The sequence below is a fragment of the Salmo salar genome, chromosome 03 (assembly GCF_965601325.2).
Source record: "Salmo salar chromosome 03, fSalSal1, whole genome shotgun sequence".
Classification (NCBI taxonomy): domain Eukaryota; kingdom Metazoa; phylum Chordata; class Actinopteri; order Salmoniformes; family Salmonidae; genus Salmo; species Salmo salar.
This window is the reverse complement of record NC_138293.1, coordinates 1,099,688-1,124,353: the sequence shown is the minus strand read 5'-3', so window position 1 is coordinate 1,124,353 and position 24,666 is coordinate 1,099,688. Positions and strand designations below refer to the sequence as shown.

The 24,666-nt window shown below is 43.7% G+C and overlaps 1 protein-coding gene across 1 annotated transcript in view; it reads right to left on the bottom strand.

Annotated features, from left to right (window-relative positions):
• Nucleotides 1–24,666, bottom strand: part of LOC106596054 (dual specificity calcium/calmodulin-dependent 3',5'-cyclic nucleotide phosphodiesterase 1A) — a 97,706-nt gene that overhangs the window by 43,915 nt on the left and 29,125 nt on the right. The window contains exons 4-6 of the mRNA XM_045714332.1: nucleotides 18,823–18,889; nucleotides 18,349–18,465; nucleotides 13,464–13,604 (exon numbers count right to left, since the gene is read on the bottom strand). Of these exons, the coding sequence (XP_045570288.1) occupies nucleotides 13,464–13,604; nucleotides 18,349–18,465; nucleotides 18,823–18,889 (325 nt within the window). The remainder of the gene's footprint in view (nucleotides 1–13,463; nucleotides 13,605–18,348; nucleotides 18,466–18,822; nucleotides 18,890–24,666) is intronic.

Sequence of the window (24,666 nt, the reverse complement as noted above, 5' to 3'; positions counted from 1 at the left end):
CTATCAGCCTCCTGTTCTATCAGCCTCCTGTTCTATCAGCCTCCTGTTCTATCAGTCTCCTGTTCTATCAGCCTCCTGTTCTATCAGCCTCCTGTTCTATCAGCCTCCTGTTCTATCAGCCTCCTGTTCTATCAGCCTCCTGTTCTATCAGTCTAATGTTCTATCAGCCTCCTGTTCTATCAGCCTCCTGTTCTATCAGCCTCCTGTTCTATCAGCCTCCTGTTCTTTCAGTCTCCTGTTCTATCAGCCTCCTGTTCTATCAGCCTCCTGTTCTATCAGCCTCCTGTTCTATCAGTCTCCTGTTCTATCAGTCTCCTGTTCTATCAGTCTAATGTTCTATCAGCCTCCTGTTCTATCAGCCTCGTGTTCTATCAGCCTCCTGTTCTATCAGCCTCCTGTTCTATCAGCCTCCTGTTCTATCAGCCTCCTGTTCTATCAGCCTCCTGTTCTATCAGTCTCCTGTTCTATCAGCCTCCTGTTCTATCAGCCTCCTGTTCTATCAGCCTCCTGTTCTATCAGTCTAATGTTCTATCAGTCTCCTGTTCTATCAGTCTCCTGTTCTATCAGCCTCCTGTTCTATCAGCCTCCTGTTCTATCAGCCTAATGTTCTATCAGTCTCCTGTTCTATCAGCCTCCTGTTCTATCAGTCTAATGTTCTATCAGCCTCGTGTTCTTTCAGTCTCCTGTTCTATCAGCCTCCTGTTCTATCAGCCTCCTGTTCTATCAGCCTCCTGTTCTATCAGTCTAATGTTCTATCAGCCTCCTGTTCTATCAGTCTAATGTTCTATCAGCCTCCTGTTCTATCAGCCTCCTGTTCTATCAGCCTCCTGTTCTATCAGCCTCCTGTTCTATCAGTCTAATGTTCTATCAGCCTCCTGTTCTATCAGCCTCCTGTTCTATCAGCCTCCTGTTCTATCAGCCTCCTGTTCTATCAGCCTCCTGTTCTATCAGTCTAATGTTCTATCAGTCTCCTGTTCTATCAGTCTAATGTTCTATCAGCCTCCTGTTCTATCAGTCTCCTGTTCTATCAGCCTCCTGTTCCATCAGTCTCCTGTTCTATCAGTCTAATGTTCTATCAGCCTCCTGTTCTATCAGCCTCCTGTTCTATCAGTCTAATGTTCTATCAGCCTCCTGTTCTATCAGTCTCCTGTTCTATCAGCCTCCTGTTCTATCAGTCTCCTGTTCTATAAGCCTCCTGTTCCATCAGCCTCCTGTTCCATCAGTCTAATGTTCTATCAGCCTCCTGTTCTATCAGCCTCCTGTTCTATCAGCCTCCTGTTCTATCAGCCTCCTGTTCTATCAGTCTAATGTTCTATCAGTCTAATGTTCTATCAGCCTCCTGTTCTATCAGTCTAATGTTCTATCAGTCTCCTGTTCTATCAGCCTCCTGTTCTATCAGCCTCCTGTTCTATCAGCCTCCTGTTCTTTCAGTCTCCTGTTCTATCAGCCTCCTGTTATTTCAGTCTCCTGTTCTATCAGCCTCCTGTTCTATCAGCCTCCTGTTCTATCAGTCTCCTGTTCTATCAGCCTCCTGTTCCATCAGTCTAATGTTCCATCAGTCTAATGTTCTATCAGCCTCCTGTTCTATCAGCCTCCTGTTCTATCAGCCTCCTGTTCTATCAGCCTCGTGTTCTATCAGCCTCCTGTTCTTTCAGTCTCCTGTTCTATCAGTCTCCTGTTCCATCAGCCTCCTGTTCTATCAGCCTCGTGTTCTATCAGCCTCCTGTTCTATCAGCCTCCTGTTCTATCAGCCTCCTGTTCCATCAGTCTCCTGTTCTATCAGTCTCCTGTTCTATCAGCCTCCTGTTCTATCAGCCTCCTGTTCTATCAGCCTCCTGTTCTATCAGTCTCCTGTTCTATCAGCCTCCTGTTCTATCAGTCTCCTGTTCCATCAGTCTAATGTTCTATCAGCCTCCTGTTCTATCAGCCTCCTGTTCTATCAGCCTCCTGTTCTATCAGTCTAATGTTGTATCAGTCTAATGTTCTATCAGCCTCCTGTTCTATCAGTCTCGTGTTCTTTCAGTCTCCTGTTCTATCAGTCTAATGTTCTATCAGCCTCCTGTTCCATCAGTCTAATGTTCTATCAGCCTCCTGTTCTATCAGCCTCCTGTTCTATCAGCCTCCTGTTCTATCAGCCTCGTGTTCTATCAGCCTCCTGTTCTTTCAGTCTCCTGTTCTATCAGTCTCCTGTTCCATCAGCCTCCTGTTCTATCAGCCTCGTGTTCTTTCAGTCTCCTGTTCTATCAGCCTCGTGTTCTTTCAGTCTCCTGTTCTATCAGCCTCGTGTTCTTTCAGTCTCCTGTTCTATCAGCCTCCTGTTCTATCAGTCTAATGTTCTATCAGCCTCCTGTTCTTTCAGTCTCATGTTCTATCAGCCTCCTGTTCTATCAGTCTAATGTTCTATCAGCCTCCTGTTCTATCAGCCTCCTGTTCTATCAGCCTCCTGTTCTATCAGCCTCCTGTTCTATCAGTCTAATGTTCTATCAGCCTCCTGTTCTATCAGCCTCCTGTTCTATCAGCCTCCTGTTCTATCAGCCTCCTGTTCTATCAGCCTCCTGTTCTATCAGTCTAATGTTCTATCAGTCTCCTGTTCTATCAGTCTAATGTTCTATCAGCCTCCTGTTCTATCAGTCTCCTGTTCTATCAGCCTCCTGTTCCATCAGTCTCCTGTTCTATCAGTCTAATGTTCTATCAGCCTCCTGTTCTATCAGCCTCCTGTTCTATCAGTCTAATGTTCTATCAGCCTCCTGTTCTATCAGTCTCCTGTTCTATCAGCCTCCTGTTCTATCAGTCTCCTGTTCTATAAGCCTCCTGTTCCATCAGCCTCCTGTTCCATCAGTCTAATGTTCTATCAGCCTCCTGTTCTATCAGCCTCCTGTTCTATCAGCCTCCTGTTCTATCAGCCTCCTGTTCTATCAGTCTAATGTTCTATCAGTCTAATGTTCTATCAGCCTCCTGTTCTATCAGTCTAATGTTCTATCAGTCTCCTGTTCTATCAGCCTCCTGTTCTATCAGCCTCCTGTTCTATCAGCCTCCTGTTCTTTCAGTCTCCTGTTCTATCAGCCTCCTGTTATTTCAGTCTCCTGTTCTATCAGCCTCCTGTTCCATCAGTCTAATGTTCCATCAGTCTAATGTTCTATCAGCCTCCTGTTCTATCAGCCTCCTGTTCTATCAACCTCCTGTTCTATCAGCCTCGTGTTCTATCAGCCTCCTGTTCTATCAGTCTCCTGTTCCATCAGCCTCCTGTTCTATCAGCCTCGTGTTCTATCAGCCTCCTGTTCTATCAGCCTCCTGTTCTATCAGCCTCCTGTTCCATCAGTCTCCTGTTCTATCAGTCTCCTGTTCTATCAGCCTCCTGTTCTATCAGCCTCCTGTTCTATCAGCCTCCTGTTCTATCAGTCTCCTGTTCTATCAGCCTCCTGTTCTATCAGTCTCCTGTTCCATCAGTCTAATGTTCTATCAGCCTCCTGTTCTATCAGCCTCCTGTTCTATCAGCCTCCTGTTCTATCAGTCTAATGTTGTATCAGTCTAATGTTCTATCAGCCTCCTGTTCTATCAGTCTCGTGTTCTTTCAGTCTCCTGTTCTATCAGTCTAATGTTCTATCAGCCTCCTGTTCCATCAGTCTAATGTTCTATCAGCCTCCTGTTCTATCAGCCTCCTGTTCTATCAGCCTCCTGTTCTATCAGCCTCGTGTTCTATCAGCCTCCTGTTCTTTCAGTCTCCTGTTCTATCAGTCTCCTGTTCCATCAGCCTCCTGTTCTATCAGCCTCGTGTTCTTTCAGTCTCCTGTTCTATCAGCCTCGTGTTCTTTCAGTCTCCTGTTCTATCAGCCTCCTGTTCTATCAGTCTAATGTTCTATCAGCCTCCTGTTCTTTCAGTCTCATGTTCTATCAGCCTCCTGTTCTATCAGTCTAATGTTCTATCAGCCTCCTGTTCTATCAGTCTAATGTTCTATCAGCCTCCTGTTCTATCAGCCTCCTGTTCTATCAGTCTCCTGTTCTATCAGCCTCCTGTTCTATCAGTCTCCTGTTCTATCAGCCTCCTGTTCTATCAGTCTCCTGTTCTATCAGCCTCCTGTTCTATCAGCCTCCTGTTCTATCAGCCTCCTGTTCTATCAGCCTCCTGTTCTATCAGCCTCCTGTTCTATCAGTCTCCTGTTCTATCAGTCTCCTGTTCTATCAGCCTCCTGTTCTATCAGCCTCCTGTTCTATCAGTCTCCTGTTCTATCAGTCTCCTGTTCTTTCAGTCTCCTGTTCTATCAGCCTCCTGTTCTATCAGTCTCCTGTTCTATCAGCCTCCTGTTCTATCAGCCTCCTGTTCTATCAGCCTCCTGTTCTATCAGTCTCCTGTTCTATCAGCCTCCTGTTCCATCAGTCTAATGTTCCATCAGTCTAATGTTCTATCAGCCTCCTGTTCTATCAGCCTCCTGTTCTATCAGCCTCCTGTTCTATCAGCCTAGTGTTCTATCAGCCTCCTGTTCTTTCAGTCTCCTGTTCTATCAGTCTCCTGTTCCATCAGCCTCCTGTTCTATCAGCCTCCTGTTCTATCAGCCTCCTGTTCTATCAGCCTCCTGTTCTATCAGCCTCCTGTTCTTTCAGTCTCCTGTTCTATCAGCCTCCTGTTCTATCAGTCTCCTGTTCTATCAGTCTCCTGTTCTATCAGTCTCGTGTTCTTTCAGTCTCCTGTTCTATCAGCCTCGTGTTCTTTCAGTCTCCTGTTCTATCAGCCTCCTGTTCTATCAGTCTAATGTTCTATCAGCCTCCTGTTCTTTCAGTCTCCTGTTCTATCAGCCTCCTGTTCTATCAGCCTCCTGTTCTATCAGTCTCCTGTTCTATCAGCCTCCTGTTCTATCAGTCTCCTGTTCTATCAGCCTCCTGTTCTATCAGTCTCCTGTTCTATCAGTCTCGTGTTCTTTCAGTCTCCTGTTCTATCAGCCTCGTGTTCTTTCAGTCTCCTGTTCTATCAGCCTCCTGTTCTATCAGTCTAATGTTCTATCAGCCTCCTGTTCTTTCAGCCTCCTGTTCTATCAGCCTCCTGTTCTATCAGTCTAATGTTCTATCAGCCTCCTGTTCTATCAGTCTCCTGTTCTATCAGCCTCCTGTTCTATCAGCCTCCTGTTCTATCAGCCTCCTGTTCTATCAGCCTCCTGTTCTATCAGCCTCCTGTTCTATCAGCCTCCTGTTCTATCAGCCTCCTGTTCTATCAGTCTCCTGTTCTATCAGCCTCCTGTTCTATCAGCCTCCTGTTCTTTCAGTCTCCTGTTCTATCAGCCTCCTGTTCTATCAGCCTCCTGTTCTATCAGTCTCCTGTTCTATAAGCCTCCTGTTCTATCAGCCTCCTGTTCTATCAGTCTCCTGTTCTATCAGCCTCCTGTTCTATCAGCCTCCTGTTCTATCAGCCTCGTGTTCTTTCAGCCTCCTGTTCTATCAGCCTCCTGTTCTATCAGCCTCCTGTTCTTTCAGTCTCCTGTTCTATCAGTCTCCTGTTCTATCAGCCTCCTGTTCTATCAGCCTCCTGTTCTATCAGTCTAATGTTCTATCAGTCTCCTGTTCTATCAGTCTCCTGTTCTATCAGTCTAATGTTCTATCAGCCTCCTGTTCTATCAGCCTCCTGTTCTATCAGCCTCGTGTTCTTTCAGCCTCCTGTTCTATCAGCCTCCTGTTCTATCAGTCTCCTGTTCTATCAGTCTCCTGTTCTATCAGCCTCCTGTTCTATCAGCCTCCTGTTCTATCAGCCTCCTGTTCTATCAGTCTCCTGTTCTATCAGTCTCCTGTTCTATCAGTCTCCTGTTCTATCAGTCTCCTGTTCTATCAGCCTCCTGTTCTATCAGTCTAATGTTCTATCAGTCTCCTGTTCTATCAGTCTCCTGTTCTATCAGTCTAATGTTCTATCAGCCTCCTGTTCTATCAGCCTCCTGTTCTATCAGCCTCGTGTTCTTTCAGCCTCCTGTTCTATCAGTCTCCTGTTCTATCAGTCTCCTGTTCTATCAGTCTAATGTTCTATCAGCCTCCTGTTCTATCAGCCTCGTGTTCTATCAGCCTCCTGTTCTATCAGCCTCCTGTTCTATCAGCCTCCTGTTCTATCAGCCTCCTGTTCTATCAGCCTCCTGTTCTATCAGTCTCCTGTTCTATCAGCCTCCTGTTCTATCAGCCTCCTGTTCTATCAGCCTCCTGTTCTATCAGCCTCCTGTTCTATCAGTCTAATGTTCTATCAGTCTCCTGTTCTATCAGTCTCCTGTTCTATCAGCCTCCTGTTCTATCAGCCTCCTGTTCTATCAGCCTAATGTTCTATCAGTCTCCTGTTCTATCAGCCTCCTGTTCTATCAGTCTAATGTTCTATCAGCCTCGTGTTCTTTCAGTCTCCTGTTCTATCAGCCTCCTGTTCTATCAGCCTCCTGTTCTATCAGCCTCCTGTTCTATCAGTCTAATGTTCTATCAGCCTCCTGTTCTATCAGTCTAATGTTCTATCAGCCTCCTGTTCTATCAGCCTCCTGTTCTATCAGCCTCCTGTTCTATCAGCCTCCTGTTCTATCAGTCTAATGTTCTATCAGCCTCCTGTTCTATCAGCCTCCTGTTCTATCAGCCTCCTGTTCTATCAGCCTCCTGTTCTATCAGCCTCCTGTTCTATCAGTCTAATGTTCTATCAGTCTCCTGTTCTATCAGTCTAATGTTCTATCAGCCTCCTGTTCTATCAGTCTCCTGTTCTATCAGCCTCCTGTTCCATCAGTCTCCTGTTCTATCAGTCTAATGTTCTATCAGCCTCCTGTTCTATCAGCCTCCTGTTCTATCAGTCTAATGTTCTATCAGCCTCCTGTTCTATCAGTCTCCTGTTCTATCAGCCTCCTGTTCTATCAGTCTCCTGTTCTATAAGCCTCCTGTTCCATCAGCCTCCTGTTCCATCAGTCTAATGTTCTATCAGCCTCCTGTTCTATCAGCCTCCTGTTCTATCAGCCTCCTGTTCTATCAGCCTCCTGTTCTATCAGTCTAATGTTCTATCAGTCTAATGTTCTATCAGCCTCCTGTTCTATCAGTCTAATGTTCTATCAGTCTCCTGTTCTATCAGCCTCCTGTTCTATCAGCCTCCTGTTCTATCAGCCTCCTGTTCTTTCAGTCTCCTGTTCTATCAGCCTCCTGTTATTTCAGTCTCCTGTTCTATCAGCCTCCTGTTCCATCAGTCTAATGTTCCATCAGTCTAATGTTCTATCAGCCTCCTGTTCTATCAGCCTCCTGTTCTATCAGCCTCCTGTTCTATCAGCCTCGTGTTCTATCAGCCTCCTGTTCTTTCAGTCTCCTGTTCTATCAGTCTCCTGTTCCATCAGCCTCCTGTTCTATCAGCCTCGTGTTCTATCAGCCTCCTGTTCTATCAGCCTCCTGTTCTATCAGCCTCCTGTTCCATCAGTCTCCTGTTCTATCAGTCTCCTGTTCTATCAGCCTCCTGTTCTATCAGCCTCCTGTTCTATCAGCCTCCTGTTCTATCAGTCTCCTGTTCTATCAGCCTCCTGTTCTATCAGTCTCCTGTTCCATCAGTCTAATGTTCTATCAGCCTCCTGTTCTATCAGCCTCCTGTTCTATCAGCCTCCTGTTCTATCAGTCTAATGTTGTATCAGTCTAATGTTCTATCAGCCTCCTGTTCTATCAGTCTCGTGTTCTTTCAGTCTCCTGTTCTATCAGTCTAATGTTCTATCAGCCTCCTGTTCCATCAGTCTAATGTTCTATCAGCCTCCTGTTCTATCAGCCTCCTGTTCTATCAGCCTCCTGTTCTATCAGCCTCGTGTTCTATCAGCCTCCTGTTCTTTCAGTCTCCTGTTCTATCAGTCTCCTGTTCCATCAGCCTCCTGTTCTATCAGCCTCGTGTTCTTTCAGTCTCCTGTTCTATCAGCCTCGTGTTCTTTCAGTCTCCTGTTCTATCAGCCTCGTGTTCTTTCAGTCTCCTGTTCTATCAGCCTCCTGTTCTATCAGTCTAATGTTCTATCAGCCTCCTGTTCTTTCAGTCTCATGTTCTATCAGCCTCCTGTTCTATCAGTCTAATGTTCTATCAGCCTCCTGTTCTATCAGCCTCCTGTTCTATCAGCCTCCTGTTCTATCAGCCTCCTGTTCTATCAGTCTAATGTTCTATCAGCCTCCTGTTCTATCAGCCTCCTGTTCTATCAGCCTCCTGTTCTATCAGCCTCCTGTTCTATCAGTCTAATGTTCTATCAGTCTCCTGTTCTATCAGTCTAATGTTCTATCAGCCTCCTGTTCTATCAGTCTCCTGTTCTATCAGCCTCCTGTTCCATCAGTCTCCTGTTCTATCAGTCTAATGTTCTATCAGCCTCCTGTTCTATCAGCCTCCTGTTCTATCAGTCTAATGTTCTATCAGCCTCCTGTTCTATCAGTCTCCTGTTCTATCAGCCTCCTGTTCTATCAGTCTCCTGTTCTATAAGCCTCCTGTTCCATCAGCCTCCTGTTCCATCAGTCTAATGTTCTATCAGCCTCCTGTTCTATCAGCCTCCTGTTCTATCAGCCTCCTGTTCTATCAGCCTCCTGTTCTATCAGTCTAATGTTCTATCAGTCTAATGTTCTATCAGCCTCCTGTTCTATCAGTCTAATGTTCTATCAGTCTCCTGTTCTATCAGCCTCCTGTTCTATCAGCCTCCTGTTCTATCAGCCTCCTGTTCTATCAGTCTAATGTTCTATCAGCCTCCTGTTCTATCAGCCTCCTGTTATTTCAGTCTCCTGTTCTATCAGCCTCCTGTTCCATCAGTCTAATGTTCCATCAGTCTAATGTTCTATCAGCCTCCTGTTCTATCAGCCTCCTGTTCTATCAACCTCCTGTTCTATCAGCCTCGTGTTCTATCAGCCTCCTGTTCTTTCAGTCTCCTGTTCTATCAGTCTCCTGTTCCATCAGCCTCCTGTTCTATCAGCCTCGTGTTCTATCAGCCTCCTGTTCTATCAGCCTCCTGTTCTATCAGCCTCCTGTTCCATCAGTCTCCTGTTCTATCAGTCTCCTGTTCTATCAGCCTCCTGTTCTATCAGCCTCCTGTTCTATCAGCCTCCTGTTCTATCAGTCTCCTGTTCTATCAGCCTCCTGTTCTATCAGTCTCCTGTTCCATCAGTCTAATGTTCTATCAGCCTCCTGTTCTATCAGCCTCCTGTTCTATCAGCCTCCTGTTCTATCAGTCTAATGTTGTATCAGTCTAATGTTCTATCAGCCTCCTGTTCTATCAGTCTCGTGTTCTTTCAGTCTCCTGTTCTATCAGTCTAATGTTCTATCAGCCTCCTGTTCCATCAGTCTAATGTTCTATCAGCCTCCTGTTCTATCAGCCTCCTGTTCTATCAGCCTCCTGTTCTATCAGCCTCGTGTTCTATCAGCCTCCTGTTCTTTCAGTCTCCTGTTCTATCAGTCTCCTGTTCCATCAGCCTCCTGTTCTATCAGCCTCGTGTTCTTTCAGTCTCCTGTTCTATCAGCCTCGTGTTCTTTCAGTCTCCTGTTCTATCAGCCTCGTGTTCTTTCAGTCTCCTGTTCTATCAGCCTCCTGTTCTATCAGTCTAATGTTCTATCAGCCTCCTGTTCTTTCAGTCTCATGTTCTATCAGCCTCCTGTTCTATCAGTCTAATGTTCTATCAGCCTCCTGTTCTATCAGTCTAATGTTCTATCAGCCTCCTGTTCTATCAGCCTCCTGTTCTATCAGTCTCCTGTTCTATCAGCCTCCTGTTCTATCAGTCTCCTGTTCTATCAGCCTCCTGTTCTATCAGTCTCCTGTTCTATCAGCCTCCTGTTCTATCAGCCTCCTGTTCTATCAGCCTCCTGTTCTATCAGCCTCCTGTTCTATCAGCCTCCTGTTCTATCAGTCTCCTGTTCTATCAGTCTCCTGTTCTATCAGCCTCCTGTTCTATCAGCCTCCTGTTCTATCAGTCTCCTGTTCTATCAGTCTCCTGTTCTTTCAGTCTCCTGTTCTATCAGCCTCCTGTTCTATCAGTCTCCTGTTCTATCAGCCTCCTGTTCTATCAGCCTCCTGTTCTATCAGCCTCCTGTTCTATCAGTCTCCTGTTCTATCAGCCTCCTGTTCCATCAGTCTAATGTTCCATCAGTCTAATGTTCTATCAGCCTCCTGTTCTATCAGCCTCCTGTTCTATCAGCCTCCTGTTCTATCAGCCTCGTGTTCTATCAGCCTCCTGTTCTTTCAGTCTCCTGTTCTATCAGTCTCCTGTTCCATCAGCCTCCTGTTCTATCAGCCTCCTGTTCTATCAGCCTCCTGTTCTATCAGCCTCCTGTTCTATCAGCCTCCTGTTCTTTCAGTCTCCTGTTCTATCAGCCTCCTGTTCTATCAGTCTCCTGTTCTATCAGTCTCCTGTTCTATCAGTCTCGTGTTCTTTCAGTCTCCTGTTCTATCAGCCTCGTGTTCTTTCAGTCTCCTGTTCTATCAGCCTCCTGTTCTATCAGTCTAATGTTCTATCAGCCTCCTGTTCTTTCAGTCTCCTGTTCTATCAGCCTCCTGTTCTATCAGCCTCCTGTTCTATCAGTCTCCTGTTCTATCAGCCTCCTGTTCTATCAGTCTCCTGTTCTATCAGCCTCCTGTTCTATCAGTCTCCTGTTCTATCAGTCTCGTGTTCTTTCAGTCTCCTGTTCTATCAGCCTCGTGTTCTTTCAGTCTCCTGTTCTATCAGCCTCCTGTTCTATCAGTCTAATGTTCTATCAGCCTCCTGTTCTTTCAGCCTCCTGTTCTATCAGCCTCCTGTTCTATCAGTCTAATGTTCTATCAGCCTCCTGTTCTATCAGTCTCCTGTTCTATCAGCCTCCTGTTCTATCAGCCTCCTGTTCTATCAGCCTCCTGTTCTATCAGCCTCCTGTTCTATCAGCCTCCTGTTCTATCAGCCTCCTGTTCTATCAGCCTCCTGTTCTATCAGTCTCCTGTTCTATCAGCCTCCTGTTCTATCAGCCTCCTGTTCTTTCAGTCTCCTGTTCTATCAGCCTCCTGTTCTATCAGCCTCCTGTTCTATCAGTCTCCTGTTCTATAAGCCTCCTGTTCTATCAGCCTCCTGTTCTATCAGTCTCCTGTTCTATCAGCCTCCTGTTCTATCAGCCTCCTGTTCTATCAGCCTCGTGTTCTTTCAGCCTCCTGTTCTATCAGCCTCCTGTTCTATCAGCCTCCTGTTCTTTCAGTCTCCTGTTCTATCAGTCTCCTGTTCTATCAGCCTCCTGTTCTATCAGCCTCCTGTTCTATCAGTCTAATGTTCTATCAGTCTCCTGTTCTATCAGTCTCCTGTTCTATCAGTCTAATGTTCTATCAGCCTCCTGTTCTATCAGCCTCCTGTTCTATCAGCCTCGTGTTCTTTCAGCCTCCTGTTCTATCAGCCTCCTGTTCTATCAGTCTCCAGTTCTATCAGTCTCCTGTTCTATCAGCCTCCTGTTCTATCAGCCTCCTGTTCTATCAGCCTCCTGTTCTATCAGCCTCCTGTTCTATCAGTCTCCTGTTCTATCAGTCTCCTGTTCTATCAGTCTCCTGTTCTATCAGTCTCCTGTTCTATCAGTCTCCTGTTCTATCAGTCTAATGTTCTATCAGCCTCCTGTTCTATCAGCCTCCTGTTCTATCAGCCTCGTGTTCTTTCAGCCTCCTGTTCTATCAGCCTCCTGTTCTATCAGCCTCCTGTTCTATCAGCCTCCTGTTCTATCAGCCTCCTGTTCTATCAGCCTCCTGTTCTACCAGCCTCCTGTTCTATCAGCCTCCTGTTCTATCAGCCTCCTGTTCTATCAGCCTCCTGTTCTATCAGCCTCCTGTTCTATCAGCCTCCTGTTCTATCAGCCTCCTGTTCTATCAGCCTCCTGTTCTATCAGCCTCGTGTTCTATCAGCCTCCTGTTCTATCAGCCTCCTGTTCTATCAGCCTCCTGTTCTATCAGCCTCGTGTTCTATCAGCCTCCTGTTCTATCAGCCTCCTGTTCTATCAGTCTCCTGTTCTATCAAGTTGAAGTTTTCCTCTGAGTCTGGTTGTTTCAATTCAGTATAATATCCTAACTTAGCCCACGTTGTAAGTAAAGGGTGGAACAATGGCGATGAGGATAACATTTGAAAATGATTTTTAATGTAAGATCTTAAAACAGGTCAACATTCACAAGGCCGCAGGGCCAGACGGATTACCAGGACGCGTACTCAGAGCATGAGCTGACCAACTGGCAAATGTCTTCACTGACGTTTACAACCTCTCCCTTACCAGGTCTGTAATACCAACATGTTTTAAGCAGACCACCATAGTCCCTGTGCCCAATAACACTAAGGTAACCTGCCTAAATGACGACCGACCCGTAGCACTCAGGTCTGTAGCCATGAAGTGCTTTGAAAGGCTGGTCATGGATCACATCAACACCATTATCCCAGAAACCTTAGACCCACTCCAATTTGCATACCACCCCAACAGATCCACAGATGATGCAATCTCTATTGCACTCCACGCTGCCTTTTCACACCTGGACAAAAGGAACACCTATGTGAGAATGCTGTTCATTGACTACAGCTCAGCGTTCAACACCATAGTGCCCTCAAAGCTCATCACTAAGCTAAGGACCCTGGGACTAAACACCTCCCTCTGCAACTGGATCCTGGACTTCCTGACGGGCCGCCCCCAGGTGGTGAGGGTAGGTAACAACACATCCGCCACGCTGATCCTCAACACAGGAGCCCCTCAGGGGTGCGTGCTCAGTCCCCTCCTGTACTCCCTGTTCACCCACGACTACATGGCCAGGCACGACTCCAACACCATCATTAAATTTGCCGATGACACAACAGTGCTAGGCCTGATCACCAATAACGACGAGACAGCCTATAGGGAGGAGGTCAGAGAGCTGGCCGGGTGGTGCCAGGACAACAACCTCTCCCTCAACATGATCAAGACAAAGGAGATGATCGTGGACTACAGGGAAAGGAGGACCGAGCACGCCCCCGTTCTCATCGACGGGGCTGTAGTTGAGCAGGTTGAGAGCTTCAAGTTCCTTGGTTTCCACATCACCAACAAACTATCATGGTCCAAACACACCAAGACAGTCGTGAAGAGGGTACAGCTGCACCATCGAGAGCATCCTGACCGGTTGCATCACCGCCTGGTATGGCAACTGCTCAGCCTCCGACCGTAAGGCGCTACAGAGGGTGGTGCGTACGGCCCAGTACATCACTGGGGCCAAGCTTCCTGCCATCCATGACCTCTATACCAGGCGGTGTCAGAGGAAGGCCCTAAAAATTGTCATAGACTCCAGCCACCCTAGTCACAGACTGTTCTCTCTGCTACCTCACGGCAAGCGGTACCGGAGCGCCAAGTCTAGGTCCAAGAGGCTTCTAAACAGCTTCTACCCCCAAGACATAAGACTCCTGAACATCTAGTTAAATGGCTACCCTGACTATTGTGTGTGTGTGTGTGTGTGTGTGTGTGTGTGTGTGTGTGTGTGTGTGTGTGTGTGTGTGTGTGTGTGTGTGTGTGTGTGTGTGTATCTCACCACGATGCCAGTCTTCAGCAGTAGGTAGTGAATTGTCTGTGTGACGTCCGCAGCGTGCATCAGGTTGTGGTAGGGGTTGTTGTGTTTACCGTAGCCCACCTCCAGAGCTTCTACGAACGAGACCACCGCTGAGACGGGGATCTGAAAAGAGGACACACACACACACACACGCACACGCACACACACACACACACACACACACACACACACACACTCACACACACACACACACACACACACACACACACACACACGCCATACACACACACACTCACACACACGCCATACATACACACACTCACACACACGCCACACACACACACGCACACACACACACACACACACACACTCATGTAGATGAGAAACAGTAGAGATGAAATGACATAATGTTGGAGCTCTGTAGGAATGAAGGAATGGGGGGACAAATCATTTGTTTAATTTAGGTCTGTCCGATGCAAGAGTACAGCGTTATTTACCTGTTTGTAGTTGGGTGAGTTAGAAAACAGAACCCCAGGCGACATTTTGAACAACCATTCATAACCTATATTATCCCATTCATAACGCGTATTATCCCATTCATAACCTATATTATACCATTCATAACGTATATTAACCCATTCATAACCTATATTATCCCATTCATAACGTATATTATCCCATTCATAACGCGTATTATCCCATTCATAACCTATATTATACCATTCATAACGTATATTAACCCATTCATAACCTATATTGTACCATTCATAACGTATATTAACCCATTCATAACCTATATTATCCCATTCGTAACGTATATTATCCCATTCATAACGCGTATTATCCCATTCATAACCTATATTATCCCATTCATAACCTATATTATCCAATTCATAACCTATATTAACCCATTCATAACCTATATTATCCCATTCATAACCTGTATTATCCCATTCATAATGTATATAATCCCATTCATAACCTGTTAACCCATTCATAACCTAAATTATCCCATTCATAACCTATATTATCCCATTCATAACCTGTATTTTTCCATTCATAACCTATATTATCCCATTCATAACCTATATTATCCCATTCATAACCTGTATTATCCCATTCATAACCTATATTATCCCATTCATAACGTATATCATCCCATTCATAACGTATATTATCCCATTCATAACGTATATTATCCCATTCATAACCTGTATTATCCCATTCATAACGTATATTAACCCATTCATAACCTGTATTAACCCATTCATAACGTGTATTAACCCATTCATAACGTATATTAACCCATTCATAACCTATATTATCCCATTCATAACGTATATTAACCCATTCATAACCTATATTAACCCATTCATAACCTGTATTAACCCATTCATAACCTATATTATCCCATTCATAACCTACATTATCCCATTCATAACGTATATTAACCCATTCATAACCTATATTATCCCATTCATAACGTATATTATCCCATTCATAAACTATATTAACCCATTCATAACGTATATTAACCCATTCATAACCTATATTAACCTATTCATAACCTGTATTAACCCATTCATAATGTATATTAACCCATTCATAACCTATATTAACCCATTGAAAACGTATATTAACCCATTCATAACGTATATTAACCCATTGAAAACGTATATTAACCCATTCATAACGTATATTAACCCATTCATAACCTATATCATCCCATTCATAATGTATATTAACCCATTCATAACCTATATTATCCCATTCATAAAGTATATTATCCCATTCATAACCTATATTAACCCATTCATAACCTATATTAACCCATTCATAACGTATATTATCCCATTCATAACCTGTATTATCCCATTCATAACCTGTATTATCCCATTCATAACATATATTATCCCATTCATAACCTATATTAACCCATTCATAACGTATATTATCCCATTCATAACCTGTATTATCCCATTCATAACCTGTATTATCCCATTCATAACGTATATTATCCCATTCATAACCTGTATTATCCCATTCATAACCTGTATTATCACATTCATAACATATATTATCCCATTTATTACGTATATTATCCCATTCATAACCTATATTAACCCATTCATAATGTATATTAACCCATTCATAACCTATATTATCCCATTCATAATGTATATTATCCCATTCATAACGTATATTAACCCATTCATAACCTGTATTAACCCATTCATAATGTATATTAACCCATTCATAACCTATATTAACCCATTCATAACCTATATTATACCATTCATAACGTATATTATCCCATTCATAACCTATATTATCCCATTCATAACCTAGATTATCCCATTCATAACGTATATCATCCCATTCATAACCTATATTATCCCATTCATAACGTATATTATCCCATTCATAACCTATATTAACCCATTCATAACCTGTATTAACCCATTCATAATGTATATTAACCCATTCATAACCTATATTAACCCATTCATAACCTATATTATCCCATTCATAACGTATATTATCCCATTCATAACGTATATTAACCCATTCATAACCTGTATTAACCCATTCATAATGTATATTAACCCATTCATAACCTATATTAACCCATTCATAACCTATATTATCCCATTCATAACCTATATTATCCCATTCATAATGTATATTAACCCTTTCATAACCTGTATTAACCCATTTATAACGTATATTAACCCATTCATAACGTATATTAACCCATTCATAACGTATATTAACCCATTCATAACCTATATTAACCCATTCATAACGTATATTAACCCATTCATAACGTATATTATCCCATTCATAAAGTATATTAACCCATTCATAACGTATATTAACCCATTCATAACCTATATTAACCCATTCATAACCTATATTATACCATTCATAACGTATATTATCCCATTCATAACCTATATTATCCCATTCATAACCTAGATTATCCCATTCATAACGTATATCATCCCATTCATAACCTATATTATCCCATTCATAACGTATATTATCCCATTCATAACCTGTATTAACCCATTCATAATGTATATTATCCCATTCATAACCTGTATTATCCCATTCATAACATATATTATCCCATTCATAACCTATATTATCCCATTCATAACCTATATTATCCCATTCATAACGTATATTATCCCATTCATAACGTATATTAACCCATTCATAACCTGTATTAACCCATTCATAATGTATATTAACCCATTCATAACCTATATTAACCCATTCATAATGTATATTAACCCATTCATAACCTATATTATCCCATTCATAATGTATATTATCCCATTCATAACGTATATTAACCCATTCATAACCTGTATTAACCCATTCATAATGTATATTAACCCATTCATAACCTATATTAACCCATTCATAACCTATATTATACCATTCATAACGTATATTATCCCATTCATAACCTATATTATCCCATTCATAACCTAGATTATCCCATTCATAACGTATATCATCCCATTCATAACCTATATTATCCCATTCATAACTTATATTATCCCATTCATAACCTATGTTAACCCATTCATAACCTGTATTATCCCATTCATAACGTATATTAACCCATTCATAACCTATATTAACCCATTCATAACCTATATTAACCCATTCATAACGTATATTATCGCATTCATAACCTGTATTATCCCATTCATAACCTGTATTATCCCATTCATAACGTATATTAACCCATTCATAACCTATATTAACCCATTCATAACGTATATTATCCCATTCATAACATATATTATCCCATTCATAACGTATATTAACCCATTCATAACCTGTATTAACCCATTCATAATGTATATTAACCCATTCATAACCTATATTAACCCATTCATAACCTATATTATCCCATTCATAACGTATATTATCCCATTCATAACGTATATTAACCCATTCATAACCTGTATTAACCCATTCATAATGTATATTATCCCATTCATAACCTATATTATCCCATTCATAACCTAGATTATCCCATTCATAACGTATATCATCCCATTCATAACCTATATTATCCCATTCATAACGTATATTATCCCATTCATAACCTATGTTAACCCATTCATAACCTGTATTATCCCATTCATAACGTATATTAACCCATTCAAAACCTATATTAACCCATTCATAACCTATATTAACCCATTCATAACGTATATTATCCCATTCATAACCTGTATTATCCCATTCATAACATATATTATCCCATTCATAACCTATATTATCCCATTCATAACGTATATTAACCCATTCATAACCTATATTAACCCATTCATAACCTATATTATCCCATTCATAACGTATATTATCCCATTCATAACGTATATTAACCCATTCATAACCTGTATTAACCCATTCATAATGTGTATTAACCCATTCATAACGTATATTAACCCATTCATAACCTATATTATCCCATTCATAAACTATATTATCCCATTCATAACGTATATTAACCCATTCATAACCTGTATTAACCCATTCATAATGTATACTAACCCATTCATAACCTATATTAACCCATTCATAACCTATATTATCCCATTCATAACCTATATTATCCCATTCATAACCTATATTATCCCATTCATAACGTATATCATCCCATTCATAACCTATATTATCCCATTCATAACGTATATTATCCCATTCATAACGTATATTAACCCATTCATAACCTGTATTAACCCATTCATAACCTATATTAACCCATTTATAACCTGTATTAACCCATTCATAACCTGTATTAACCCATTCATAACCTATATTAACCCAGGTGAGTTTCAGGTGAGTTCCAGGTGAGTTCCAAGGTAATCTATTGTACCTTGAATCTGTTGATGAGGTCGTATCTGGTGAGTAGTTCGAAGAAGATGAATTTGAGGGCGTGGTCTCCACTTGCCTCGTTCAGAGCAAACACATCAAACGACCACTTATCAACGTGCTGCAGGGAGCGTTAGACACAATATTAACAACACTAACTAACTGCCTTATTCAGCGCTAGACAGACAGACAGACAGACAGACAGACAGACAGACAGACAGACAGACAGACAGACAGACAGACAGACAGACAGACGAGACATATTAATGGTAATGTGTGGGGAGGAGACAGGACAGACAGACAGACAGACAGACAGACAGACAGACAGACAGACAGACAGACAGACAGACAGAGAACATATTAATGGTAATGTGTGGGGAGGAGACAGGACAGACAGAGAGTGGTTTGTTTTGTCTTTAAGACTAGTTCATGTCTCTTAATAGGCTCTGTTTAACATTCTGCACTGTGAATGTGTTACCTTCAGCACTGCTACAACTGTAGAAGGAGAGCTCAGTCCCACCATGCTAGAGGTACGTCTGTACATCCTGGGAGAGAGAGAAACACATCAACACAAACCTGACACACACACAGATCCCTGAGTGTCTGCCTTTTAACGGTGCTATGAAGTAAAGGACAAATAAACGGAACTGGTTCAGTCATTGGCTAGATAGAACAGATTGCAGTGGGTCTGGTTAGGCAACACTTCACCCAGACGGGCGCTGGAATGAGACTACTTCCAGTATATATGAACATTATGACGTCTGTGTGTGTGTGTGTGTGTGTGTGTGTGTGTGTGTGTGTGTGTGTGTGTGTGTGTGTGTGTGTGTGTGTGTGTGTGTGTGTGTGTGTGTGTGTGTTCTCCTGAGGGATGGTTCATATCCAGCCTCGTCAGGCTGTGATGAATGGACACACACACAGTACTGATATACAGCTGAGAGCTGGGTACACCCTGAGACAGTCTGAACACAGTACTGATATACAGCTGAGAGCTGGGTACACCCTGAGACAGTCTGAACACAGTACTGATATACAGCTGAGAGCTGGGTACACCCTGAGACAGTCTGAACACAGTACTGATATATAGCTGAGAGCTGGGTACACCCTGAGACAGTCTGAACACAGTACTGATATACAGCTGAGAGCTGGGTACACCCTGAGACAGTCTGAACACAGTACTGATATATAGCTGAGAGCTGGGTACACCCTGAGACAGTCTGAACACAGTACTGATATATAGCTGAGAGCTGGGTACACCCTGAGACAGTCTGAACACAGTACTATAGCTGAGAGCTGGGTACACCCTGAGACAGTCTGAACACAGTACTGATATATAGCTGAGAGCTGGGTACACCCTGAGACAGTCTGAACACAGTACTGATATATAGCTGAGAACTGGGTACACCCTGAGACAATCTTAACACAGTACTGATATATAGCTGAGAGCTGGGTACACCCTGAGACAGTCTGAACACACAGTATTGATATACAGCTGAGAGCTGGGTACACCCTGAGACAGTCTGAACACAGTACTATAGCTGAGAGCTGGGTACACCCTGAGACAGTCTGAACACAGTACTGATATATAGCTGAGAGCTGGGTACACCCTGAGACAGTCTGAACACAGTACTGATATATAGCTGAGAACTGGGTACACCCTGAGACAATCTTAACACAGTACTGATATATAGCTGAGAGCTGGGTACACCCTGAGACAGTCTGAACACACAGTATTGATATACAGCTGAGAGCTGGGTACACCCTGAGACAGTCTGAACACATTACTAATATACAGCTGAGAGCTGGGTACACCCTGAGACAGTCTGAACACAGTACTGATATACAGCTGAGAGCTGGGTACACCCTGAGACAGTCTGAAGAAAGTACTGATATATAGCTGAGAGCTGGGAACACCCTGAGACAGTCTGAACACAGCACTGATATATTGCTGAGAGCTGGGTACACCCTGAGACAGTCTGAACACACAGTACTGATATATAGCTGAGAGCTGGGTACACCCTGAGACAGTCTGAACACAGCACTGATATATAGCTGAGAGCTGGGTACACCCTGAGACAGTCTGAACACACAGTACTGATATATAGCTGAGAGCTGGGTACACCCTGAGACAGTCTGAACACAGTACTGATATATGGCTGAGAGCTGGGTACACCCTGAGACAGTCTGAACACAGTACTGATATATGGCTGAGAGCTGGGTACACCCTGAGACAGTCTGAACACACAGTACTGATATATAGCTGAGAGCTGGGTACACCCTGAGACAGTCTGAACACAGTACTGATATACAGCTGAGAGCTGGGTACACCCTGAGACAGTCTGAAGAAAGTACTGATATATAGCTGAGAGCTGGGTACACCCTGAGACAGTCTGAACACACAGTACTGATATACAGCTGAGAGCTGGGTACACCCTGAGACAGTCTGAACACAGTACTGATATATAGCTGAGAGCTGGGTACACCCTGAGACAGTCTGAACACAGTACTGATATACAGCTGAGAGCTGGGTACACCCTGAGACAGTCTGAACACAGTACTGATATACAGCTGAGAGCTGGGTACAACCTCAGACAGTCTGAACACAGTACTGATATACAGCTGAGAGCTGGGTACACCCTGAGACAGTCTGAACACAGCACTGATATATAGCTGAGAGCTGGGTACACCCTGAGACAGTCTGAACACAGTACTGATATATAGCTGAGAGCTGGGTACACCCTGAGACAGTCTGAACACAGTACTGATATACAGCTGAGAGCTGGGTACACCCTGAGACAGTCTGAACACAGTACTGATATACAGCTGAGAGCTGGGTACAACCTCAGACAGTCTGAACACAGTACTGATATACAGCTGAGAGCTGGGTACACCCTGAGACAGTCTGAACACAGCACTGATATATAGCTGAGAGCTGGGTACACCCTGAGACAGTCTGAACACAGTACTGATATACAGCTGAGAGCTGGGTACACCCTGAGACAGTCTGAACACAGTACTGATATATAGCTGAGAGCTGGGTACACCCTGAGACAGTCATAACACAGTACTATAGCTGAGAGCTGGGTACACCCTGAGACAGTCTGAACACAGTACTGATATATAGCTGAGAGCTGGGTACACCCTGAGACAGTCTGAACACTGTACTGATATATAGCTGAGAGCTGGGTACACCATGAGACAGTCTGAACACACAGTACTGATATACAGCTGACAGCTGGGTACACCCTGAGACAGTCTGAACACAGTACTGATATACAGCTGAGAGCTGGATACACCCTGAGACAGTCTGAACACAGTACTGATATATAGCTGAGAACTGGGTACACCCTGAGACAATCTTAACACAGTACTGATATATAGCTGAGAGCTGGGTACACCCTGAGACAGTCTGAACACACAGTATTGATATACAGCTGAGAGCTGGGTACACCCTGAGACAGTCTGAACACATTACTAATATACAGCTGAGAGCTGGGAACACCCTGAGACAGTCTGAACACAGCACTGATATATAGCTGAGAGCTGGGTACACCCTGAGACAGTCTGAACACACAGTACTGATATATAGCTGAGAGCTGGGTACACCCTGAGACAGTCTGAACACAGTACTGATATATAGCTGAGAGCTGGGTACACCCTGAGACAGTCTGAACACACAGTACTGATATATAGCTGAGAGCTGGGTACACCCTGAGACAGTCTGAACACAGCACTGATATATAGCTGAGAGCTGGGTACACCCTGAGACAGTCTGAACACACAGTACTGATATAGCTGAGAGTTGGGTACACCCTGAAACAGTCTGAGTACACAGTACTGATATATAGCTGAGAGCTGAGTACACCCTGAGACAGTCTGAACAAAGTACTGATATACAGCTGAGAGCTGGGTACACCCTGAGACAGTCTGAACACAGTACTGATATATGGCTGAGAGCTGGGTACACCCTGAGACAGTCTGAACACACAGTACTGATATACAGCTGAGAGCTGTGTACACCCTGAGACAGTCTGAACACAGTACTGATATATATCTGAGAGCTGGGTACACCCTGAGACAGTCTGAACACAGTACTGATATACAGCTGAGAGCTGGGTACACCCTGAGACAGTCTGAAGAAAGTACTGATATATAGCTGAGAGCTGGGTACACCCTGAGACAGTCTGAACACACAGTACTGATATACACCTGAGAGCTGGGTACACCCTGAGACAGTCTGAACACAGTACTGATATATAGCTGAGAGCTGGGTACACCCTGAGACAGTCTGAACACAGTACTGATATACAGCTGAGAGCTGGGTACACCCTGAGACAGTCTGAACACAGTACTGATATACAGCTGAGAGCTGGGTACAACCTCAGACAGTCTGAACACAGTACTGATATACAGCTGAGAGCTGGGTACACCCTGAGACAGTCTGAACACAGCACTGATATATAGCTGAGAGCTGGGTACACCCTGAGACAGTCTGAACACAGTACTGATATACAGCTGAGAGCTGGGTACACCCTGAGACAGTCTGAACACAGTACTGATATATAGCTGAGAGCTGGGTACACCCTGAGACAGTCATAACACAGTACTATAGCTGAGAGCTGGGTACACCCTGAGACAGTCTGAACACAGTACTGATATATAGCTGAGAGCTGGGTACACCCTGAGACAGTCTGAACACTGTACTGATATATAGCTGAGAGCTGGGTACACCCTGAGACAGTCTGAACACACAGTACTGATATACAGCTGAGAGCTGGGTACACCCTGAGACAGTCTGAACACAGTACTGATATACAGCTGAGAGCTGGGTACACCCTGAGACAGTCTGAACACAGTACTGATATACAGCTGAGAGCTGGGTACACCCTGAGACAGTCTGAACACAGTACTGATATATAGCTGAGAGCTGGGTACACCCTGAGACAGTCTGAACACAGTACTGATATATGGCTGAGAGCTGGGTACACCCTGAGACAGTCTGAACACAGCACTGATATACAGCTGAGAGCTGGGTACACCCTGAGACAGTCTGAACACAGTACTGATATACAGCTGAGAGCTGGGTACACCCTGAGACAGTCTGAACACAGTACTGATATATAGCTGAGAGCTGGGTACACCCTGAGACAGTCTGAACACAGTACTATAGCTGAGAGCTGGGTACACCCTGAGACAGTCTGAACACAGTACTGATATACAGCTGAGAGCTGGGTACACCCTGAGACAGTCTGAACACAGTACTGATATATAGCTGAGAGCTGGGTACACCCTGAGACAGTCTGAACACAGTACTATAGCTGAGAGCTGGGTACACCCTGAGACAGTCTGAACACAGTACTGATATATAGCTGAGAGCTGGGTACACCCTGAGACAGTCTGAACACAGTACTGATATATAGCTGAGAACTGGGTACACCCTGAGACAATCTTAACACAGTACTGATATATAGCTGAGAGCTGGGTACACCCTGAGACAGTCTGAACACACAGTATTGATATACAGCTGAGAGCTGGGTACACCCTGAGACAGTCTGAACACACAGTATTGATATATAGCTGAGAGCTGGGTACACCCTGAGACAGTCTGAACACATTACTAATATACAGCTGAGAGCTGGGTACACCCTGAGACAGTCTGAACACAGTACTATAGCTGAGAGCTGGGTACACCCTGAGACAGTCTGAACACAGTACTGATATATAGCTGAGAACTGGGTACACCCTGAGACAATCTTAACACAGTACTGATATATAGCTGAGAGCTGGGTACACCCTGATACAGTCTGAACACACAGTATTGATATACAGCTGAGAGCTGGGTACACCCTGAGACAGTCTGAACACAGTACTGATATATAGCTGAGAGCTGGGTACACCCTGAGACAGTCTGAACACACAGTACTGATATGTAGCTGAGAGCTGGGTACACCCTGAGACAGTCTGAACACAGTACTGATATACAGCTGAGAGCTGGGTACACCCTTAGACAGTCTGAACACAGTACTGATATATAGCTGAGAGCTGGGTACACCCTGAGACAGTCTGAACACAGTACTGATATACAGCTGAGAGCTGGGTACACCCTGAGACAGTCTGAACACAGTACTGATATATAGCTGAGAGCTGGGTACACCCTGAGACAGTCTGAACACAGTACTGATATACTGCTGAGAGCTGGGTACACCCTGAGACAGTCTGAACACAGTACTGATATATAGCTGAGAGCTGGGTACACCCTGAGACAGTCTGAACACAGTACTGATATATAGCTGATAGCTGGGTACACCCTGAGACAGTCATAACA